The sequence below is a fragment of the Clupea harengus genome, chromosome 20, assembly GCF_900700415.2.
Source record: "Clupea harengus chromosome 20, Ch_v2.0.2, whole genome shotgun sequence".
Classification (NCBI taxonomy): Eukaryota; Metazoa; Chordata; class Actinopteri; order Clupeiformes; family Clupeidae; genus Clupea; species Clupea harengus.
In genome coordinates, this window is record NC_045171.1 from 17,278,870 (window position 1) to 17,288,089 (window position 9,220).

The 9,220-nt window shown below is 42.1% G+C and overlaps 1 protein-coding gene across 2 annotated transcripts in view; it reads right to left on the reverse strand.

Annotated features, from left to right (window-relative positions):
• glra1 (glycine receptor, alpha 1) overlaps positions 1-8,635 on the reverse strand; it is a 44,770-nt gene extending 36,135 nt beyond the window's left edge. The window contains exons 1-2 of one of the 2 annotated variants that reach the window (XM_031587045.2): positions 7,597-8,635; positions 1,345-1,469 (exon numbers count right to left, since the gene is read on the reverse strand). In XM_031587045.2, the coding sequence (XP_031442905.1) occupies positions 1,345-1,469; positions 7,597-7,673 (202 nt within the window). In that variant the 5' untranslated portion in view covers positions 7,674-8,635. The remainder of the gene's footprint in view (positions 1-1,344; positions 1,470-7,596) is intronic. The other variant, XM_012834376.3, reaches the window with a different exon arrangement.
• Positions 8,636-9,220: the final 585 nt, after the last annotated feature.

Consider the following 9,220-nt stretch of genomic DNA (forward strand, 5'->3'; position numbering starts at 1 on the left):
AACGCAATCTTTGCCAGGAGCAAAGAGAAGATGCACGCCATCAAAAAATCATTAGAAGAGGCTTTTCTCTCTCTCTCTCTCTCTGTCTCTCTCTCTCTCTCTTTCTCTCTCTCTCTTTCTCTCTCTCTCTCTCTTTCTCTCTCTCTCTCTCTCTATGACCATCAGAGCAGGTTAGCAAGTGTGTAAAGTCATGACAAATTTGCCACTTGTATCCATTTGTGGCCTCTTATGCTGCAACAGCACATACACTTTGGTTTTGCTTGTGGACGCAATTTATCTTTCTTTTCTTTTTGGTTGTGTAATGTCAAGAAAATGAAGGGAATAAAACCATGTTTGAGTGCAGAGCCATATTTTGGGTTAGAACATGGGTCACTAACTCAACCAGCCTAGGCCCTTGAGCAACACATGCGCAATGCTGGGTCGCCCAAACTATTACCCAATAAATCCCAGAGAAAACGAATGAGCACAGCCAACAGCTTTCAGATACAGTAGGTCTCAGCAAATTTCAATTGTTATATCAGACATTGTGCTTTTATAGATGGAAAATGTAAACATTGTGTGTAATATTTGGTCTTCAAAACAATTTGGAGGGTTGCCATTATAATTGCTTTCAACTTTCCAATAATGAAACCTCATACATGACATGTATCTTTTAGATTTGTTTTTCAGTGCCATCGGGTTTGGGAGTGTACGTCACTATCATTGTTAATATACAGCAAACAGCAATACACCATATTGGATGCCAAGTGTTGTTTTTTTCCCCACCACCAGACATACACTCACTCGTTTCGAGACAACGTAATTGGTTACATACAGGAATGTAGCCAGCCTGGGAAAGTCAGAGATCATCATCCAAGTCAATCTTGAGCAGTAGTATTGGAGGATACTGTGCCTCTTCCAAAAATATCTTTTTCAGCTAGGCAGGTGTCATGCATTATTCCATGAAGCCAGGGTTGTAGCACGGTATTTTTAGGACTGTCATGCATTTGTGTCATATCGAATAATCCTCAGCATGTGTGATTGCCATCCAGTTTTGTGATAGAGCCTAGAAAACGTTATAAGCCAGATGCCAAGATTTTTGAAAGCTGGAAAGAAATACCTCAAAATCATGCATTGCAAGTTCTGCATCGAACGGAAATTAACATCAGTTGTAATTGATAGCTGATTGTTTCTCTGAGGTCTGTACACATACAGCATAGCTCAAAAATGACTAAAATCATCAACTCCCAAAGCAGGAATTTGGGCTAAATGAAAGGTTGGCTATGGTAAGCATGGATCAGGCACAGGCTCTGATGGGCTACATTCCTGTGTTGCCCAACGGGGCCCTGGTGGTTGCGGTCCTACCTTTAAAATTAGGCCTGATCCTTGCATCGTAACCCGACACCTTTCCCATGAGTTTATCCAAGAACTCTGACGGGGGCATCGGTGTGCTGGCTTTGCGAGCTGCTGCTTCTTTTGATGCCGCCAAGCTGGAACAGAGGAGAGAGAGAACAAACGAGAGGACATGTTTATTACCCATCACTTGCATACAAAATGATTCCCAGTTTCACAACATACCATGACATGCCTTCATTAGGTATTCATTTGCATGGTAAAATATGATTCAGGAAATTGCAAGGCCTCGTAAAACTACAAATCTTTTGTATTCCACAAGAAATTCCTCAGATGTGGTTAAAAAGAAGGAGGGATAAAAATGAATTACCAGCAACAAATGTCTCTCCAGAGTCTTTTACACAATAAAATGCAACACACAGGCGCACACTGTTAATGGCAATACCCAGTCAGCGCTTTGGCCAATACATCTAGTCGCAGAGGCTAAAGGATTTTCATTAAACACCACCCTGCAATCTTCAAAATGTCCTCCTCCGAATCAAAAACAACGGCGAATGTCAGATGGAGGGGACGTGGAGTAAATTAGGCTGTCTAACAGCGGCTCCTCACTGTTCCCCTGCGCCTGGGTCACCCTAGCTGTCAGGTCAGTGTCCAAGCCGCAGTCACATGGACGCTTCTCCCCAAAGGCTTCAGGACTCAAACTATCTCTCTTTCCCTCCCTTTCTGTCTCTCACTCTCACTGAGGCCAGACTAATTCTTAAGCTTTTCGAGAGGGGCGTTCATAGAATTTGAGTGCTACATTTTCTAATTCAAATTGTTCATTCTTGTTTTTCTGTATCCGTAGTTCAGTGTTTTTTTTCTAGTATTTTCCAGTATACATCAGTATTTCAGTGTTTTTTTTCCATGTCAGTATTTTCTGGACAAATCTAAATGGTAGGTATTTTTAGGCCACATGTAAAATGCACATTCATATCAGCGAATGAACATCAGACCAAAAAATGGTTTTCACATTCACAGTCCAAGCAGATGAAATGCAGTGTAGACCCCTTAGACACATCTAACACCAACACAACACCCATACCACATAGATAAATTAACATATTCAATTATTTCTGCCTGTACTGTGCAGAATGTGTTCAATCAATGCAACTGGCCACAGTGCCAGTTATGGCCACTCTGAAAGGGCCTCGCAAAAGATTAATTATTCTGAGAAATGTTGATTCATAGATTACAGCGATTTTCGGTACCTCACATTTTCAGAAGATTTTCCTTCTGGTTGTATTTCATTTTGTTTTTAGCCACTGAGTCAGATGCTCAGTCTTAATGATCTATCCCTGTTGTTATGTACCTCGCAAACAAGTAGTGTTTACGGAAAAGACCCACATTTTCAAAGCATAAGATCATTACAGACCGAGAGTTACTGCACAGCTCTGTGGTCTCCAAGTATGGTTGAGGAACAGTATCTAATGAGCATGGCAGGAGCTCCATTAGCCTCGTTGATTACCACTGTGTGGGTGTGTGGATATGGGGGTTTAAGGATGATCCTGATAAACCAGAATGATCTCTCTGCTACTTTTCCCTGAGGCAATCTCTCCTGGGAGAAATTGACAAACTAGTGATCACTGAAAGTTGAAAGATAAAGCCTCTGTGTGCTTATAGTTTACATTTTTAATTAACATTTACTTATTTTTTCGTCTTATAGAAGCATGCTTGAACTTGTGGTGACAGTAAGGCCCAAGAATTGTATTAATATACTTCATACATTATATTATTATATATATTTATACATCATACATTATATTTAATACATGGTATATTGTGCCGTATTTATGTTGATGCCAGGACTATTGTTGTGTGTTGATAATCCCGGGAACATACGGCTTTATCAAATTTATACTTTGCATTTTTATCGGTTATCAATTCTGGGCTTGGAACACTTTTATTAAAGTGCAGTGAAGTGTCACCATATCGATTCACTAAGACAGCCACTTGCCTTGTGCCCCGTGACTGGCAAAACACACAGTGTGCAAGTGTCATGCATGGCACTCGCTCCATAATGTGTGTATATAGCTTAAAAGTATTAGATACGCTCTGGGTGTACGGTCACAACAGTGAGGCTTTAACTAGATTAGTCACGGTGTGACAGATTACACTGACTCATTTACACAGATTGTCTATCACTACATGGACCACATGCTGGGGGGATAAACGTATGTGACAGTGTGAAATTGGGGACGCTCTCCCTTTTCCACTGCATTCACTTTGGGTGCTTTTCAGCCACTCTCAAGGCCTCTCATCATTCTCTCCTCAGCCTCCAGCTTCCTCGATAATCGGAGTCGCATCGTGAGTAAAACACTTAGCACAGAGCACCTTTCGAAACCGCTGCTTCCACCACTCTGCCTTTTTCTGCGATTTTTTTCAACCAGGCGTGTTTCTAATGATTGGAGATTTTAGTGATCAAAGCAGCGATGTCGCTGTAATTGTCAGAGATCAATGCCGGGCCGAGGGTGATCGCAGGCCTCCCAGACAGCCAGCCAGCACTGCTGAGGCTGCAGGATAAGAAGGAGCTGAGCACGGAGCATTCTGCCAGAAAATAATATGCAAATGGACCTCGCGGGTCTGCATTCTTTAATGCTGAAGCTCCAATCATTAGCCCTAAGTGTACCTCATTATGTTCTTTAAGCCACCGTAGAACAGAATCCTAATTGATCTCGTCCTCGGCGTTTTGTAGCGCGTTCAGGAAATCAAAGCCCCTCACCGGCAACAGATCAGGGATTTCCTTCCGACCGTTTGGCTGGGAGACCAGTTTGTTTTGTGTATGTGTGTGTGTGTGTGTGTGTGTGTGTGTGTGTGTGTGTGTGTGTGTGTGTGTGTGTGTGTGTGTGTGTGTGTGTGTGTGTGTGTGTGAGAGAGAGTGTGTGTGAGTGTGTGTAAGTAAGTGTAAGTGTGTGTGTGTGTGTGTGTGTGTCTGTGTGTGTGTGTGTGAGAGTGTGTGTGAATGTGTGTGTAACCGAATAGAGATAGAATCTTGGTTGTGATCATGTCATAGGTCATTCCCCTAGACCACCTTCATGAATTCTTCATTGGTGTTTAAGCTTAAAACAGACAATGCCGAAAGGGAGGGTTCCTCTCTTTCTCTCTCTCTCTCCCTATCTCTCTCTCTCTCCCTATCTATCTCTCTCTTTCTCTCTCTCCCTCTCTCTCTCTGTCTCTCTCTCTCTCCCTCTCTCTCTCCAGTGTCAAGCTGCGATATTGCTTTACTGATTGGAGCGCTTCGCATCACCGATTCTGCTTTCTCCATGAATGGGCAGAATGATTGGTAATTGGCGATAAGGTGATTTATTGGTGGCGTAATCTGTCCCCGTCTCTCGCGTGATCAATAATGTATTACCATACATCAGCCTTTTGGAAATGAACTTGCCCAAGCCCAATGGCTACAGGGAAGATAGAGAACCCCACCGGGAGAGTTTGATTGTTTTGTTGTCACCAGCTTTTGGCCGTGCCCAGTCAGACACACTCATGTCCTCCAACCCCATCTTAGTGGGCTTCTTTTATTAATGCTAATAAATAAAACATACAGCCAAAGATGCTGAAAACACAAAACCACATCACAACAGAGCACCAGAGCGCCCACCCTTTTCCCATCTCGCCCTACGCTACTCAGGTAATTACACCAGAGGGTTTAACATGGGAAGGACTCGAGTCATGGCATCGTAGGGTTGGAGGCTCAGAGGCCCCGGCCATCATTTTGTTGGTAAATGTCAAATCATGCATGATTGGATGATTTTTTGCGTAACTGAAAATAACACAGGTGGTGATGCAACGGGGGGCAAAGGAATGCAACCGCTGCAAGGCCAACTGAAGGACAAACTGTGGTCAATCACATATCGTAAGGTGTTGCACCACATAACACAGGAGGACCTCGTAGTAATCCAGCGAGTTGCCTCCTCCTCCATGATAATAATAATAATAATAATAATAATATAATTATAATAATTCTGTTGATTTCTTTTGTATGTTGTTGATATCACTGAATAAGAACAAAAAACACTAAAACAGTCCGATTTCAGCAAATTAACAATAAAGAGTAAAGAGATTATTTGTACTTCATACAAGGCCTTATTCACTGACATGTAAAGAAATAGGTGCTGTGTCAGACACATTTTGTAGATGCATCTCACAATCCCTAAACAATGCAGTAAGGAAGGAAGGAATCACAGTGTTGGCAATTACCAAGCTCCTGTTTAGTGAACAGGGTGGCATATTTTTTTCGATGGGCTCATTCTAGAGGTGTCACCATTTTCAGTTGATTCAGTGCCTTTACATCCCCAAGAGGGCAGTTTGCAATCCGACTCTCTGCACTTACAATTGGGGGGTTATTTCACGTCAGTGAAAAGAGCAAATAACCAGGATGTTTTGCATTCTCGTTTGTGTTTGCACATGTGCGCCACGAATAGAAAACAATAATGATCCACCATTCCAGTTTTTCCATGCAGCGAGCCAGAATGCTGCCTGCTTGACACATAAGCAAATAACATCTGCAGCAGTGCATATATGAAATGATATTGCTAAGTGTGTGTAGCAAAGTGTCTACTCAAAACCCCAAAGCATTGCGATCCGCTTCCAGCACCATGCAGCAGTAATGCTACCTCATATTTCATCCATCTGCTAATAGACACGACTGTCCCTCTCTGCACACGTAACCCTTACCTCAGGATAATATAAAACCCGCAACACAGAAATCAATCAATTGTGTTGGTGCAAAGCATGGAGGAGAGGGCAGCAAAAAAATGTTTGTATACAATTTGTATTCATCAGCTGTATTGCCATTGACAGGGTGATCAATGTTTGGTAATATGTCTGCATGGGCAATGAGGTTTGGGGGCCTAGGCCGAGGCTGGGAAAGAGATATCAATTAAGAGCAACTGCCGAGCCCAGCACCAGGAGCTGAGATTGCAATATCCTGATTCTAGTTCATTAACTAAACAGGGTACACAGAATGCTAAATAATTACAAAAGGCTAAGATTTAATGAAAATCGCAAATGGTCCCCCCATGATTTATCCTGGGGTTTTATTCCTAAATGAAGGTGCCCCTCTCCTGTGTGTGTGTGTGTGAGAGTGTGTGTGTGTGTGTGTGTGTGTGTGTGTGTGTGTGTGTGTGTGTGTGTGTGTGAGTCTGCTTGTATCCATGGACTGGCAGCAACAGGATTCTCTTCTGACTAATCAATTAAAAATTAAGATCACTGTCAAAAGCAAATCATAAAATGTAATTCATTTTTTTCTCATTATATATATTCCACATTTCTTGCTCTAATGTTCACCATATATAAGAGGTTAATAGTTCACTAGGCCATCATCCTTTTGTAGCCCTCTAAAATATTGAGGTATAGAGGATTACATCTATTACCAGATGCTGAATGAGTCGAATAGCACTGCAACTTCAAGCACTGCAAACACTCAACAAAGCAGGGATTCTAATTAAGATAATGCACTGCCATCTCACAGCAGCAGCCTTTGTCATCGACTGGGGGGAATTCTGCCACATTTTCAACCTGATATGCACTCAGTATAGCTCACTCTTTATATATATATATATATATATATATATATATATATATGTTGTAAACAAAATACAAAAAAAAACAGAGAAATCCATTTACAAGTGTGCTTGGTGTTTAGATGTATGTACTATAAAGCAAAAACGCACCTGAAATAATTAGATAAAACAAATGCAATATGAATAACGTTCTCTCGTGTCAAGAGTGGACCAGAGTAGAGTACGGCCTTATGATAATATTCAACTGATAATCACGACCACACACTGCATTGCTAAGACCACATGTGAGGTGGTCCGGTGTTAAATTAGTTTTCTCTTCATGCCTGTTGAAAAAGGACAGTCGCTGCCGATATGACTTTACCGCTCCATGACCGCTAGTGTTCGCTGTTTAATGCTGGTTAACACATCTGAATGCAATGCAGTTAACGGCTTAACCAAACTGACAGTAGCCTATGTGAAGGAATGATATCAAATTGTTTGAAATGCGGCGACATAAGTTCATGCAAACATATACAAGTAACACAAAGCTTGGTGTGGGTATTATGGTAGTCTAAAATTGTTCTTACGGACCCGGAAGGATTCGTTTTCATTGATCTTTTCTGTTAACCAGGGGTGCAATGTACCGTCCGAATAGCACTAGAAACAGCCAAAATGTCAAATTGAATAATTCAGTTGCCCAAGAGACGCATGCAATATTGTGTCTTACCTGAAAAAAACAACAGTTTCCCACAGATAGATTCCGAGGGCGTTAACTCTGTACATTTTTGTTGGTATGAGAAGCATCTTGCAGTTTAGTTTACAGCTACAGCCTAGAATGCCGATAGTAGCCTACGATTCCTTGTGCGACGAGGGACTCCAGAGGTGAGCAATTCTTCTGTTGCTTGTTTTCGGATTCCAGATCCCCAAGGAAGCCGCCAAAAAATATTCAAGACCATATAGGCAAAGGAATCATTTTCGATATCGATATGCAATGCACCTCTGTTCTCTGAGTTCTCTGGTCAGGACCACGGACAGTTACAGAGACAGACGCAGACACAAAATCTCACCCAGGTTACAGTGTTCGTTGGGGGACCGTGCTGTAACTAGCTGAGATACATTTCACAGGTTCATTATAGTGAATCCATTGCAATTATACACAGACCTGGTTTCTTGCACGGGGAATTTGAACATGTTTCTTCATAAATGTGTCTAGTTACTAGAATGGTTAGCGCTGTAGAGTCCAAATCCCAAGCAAAATGAACTATTCGTTGTTTCCCGACTAGTAGAGGAATTCCAGGGAAGTTCGCCAACACATACGAAATAGAGTTTCTTCTTTACGCGTTGGCTTAAGTGCATACCAGAACAGGTGACTTGTTCAAGCCACACGTAGTTGTTTGGATCCCGGCGTTGCTATGTGTTGTTCTTCTGCAGGTAATTTTTTTATTTCCTCCCCGGGGTGAAGAGCTGTTAATGCTGCAAGAAGCTAGTTCCATTGTCTGGTTGAGCTTTACGAGACGCGACACGTTTTCGTTTCCATGTTGATCTTCATTGCCCCATCAAAATCCTCGCAATAATCGCAAAAGAGTTATTTGTCCCATTGCTTTAGAGCTCAGCAGCCACAGTCGACCCTTCTGTGCATCTTGCTGCAGTCATTTACTAAACTCCAAAGAGCAGCTCACCTTTCGGAACACGCCCACACCCGACTGCCATTGGTCCAAGACTGCAGCACAAAAGATTTCAGAAGTGGTGGTGGTGGTTCACGTAGGCAAGCGATGTGTGGTTATCCCATGCATCATAATCGCAAAACTTAGCTTACCGTCTGCGTTGCAGTTTAACTAGGCTCAAGAAACCCAGCAATGTGCAGTAAACTACAACTGCATTTCAGTATGATATTTAAATATGACCTGATTTTTTTTCTACAATATAATTCATACTTTCTGTAAAAAACATTTACAATTTGTGAGTGTATTATCGCAAAAAAATTACTTTAATCACAATTTAATAATCTTAAAAAAACATGTTGTCTGGTTAAATTCTGCAACCAGTATAAGAAGAAATGGTGTCTGGCGCTGACTGAGCCAGTCTGACTTAGCCAGCCACTACCACTGTGAAAGCCTTCATGTCTGCAGCCACACTCCTCTTCTCTGGGCTACACTGTAGCTCAGACAAGTGCTCGGGTCTCTGGATTGGCATTGCCGATGGTGTGGGGTGTCGCACTCAGCATAATGAGAAAATTCGGCTGGCGGTGCTGCCAATCGATGTTGTAGCTAAGCGTGTGTATTCAGCGTTAAGACAGTTTGATTTTGTAGGCGTGTAACCATTCCTTTGGAGGTTTCCAAACCTTTTTGACC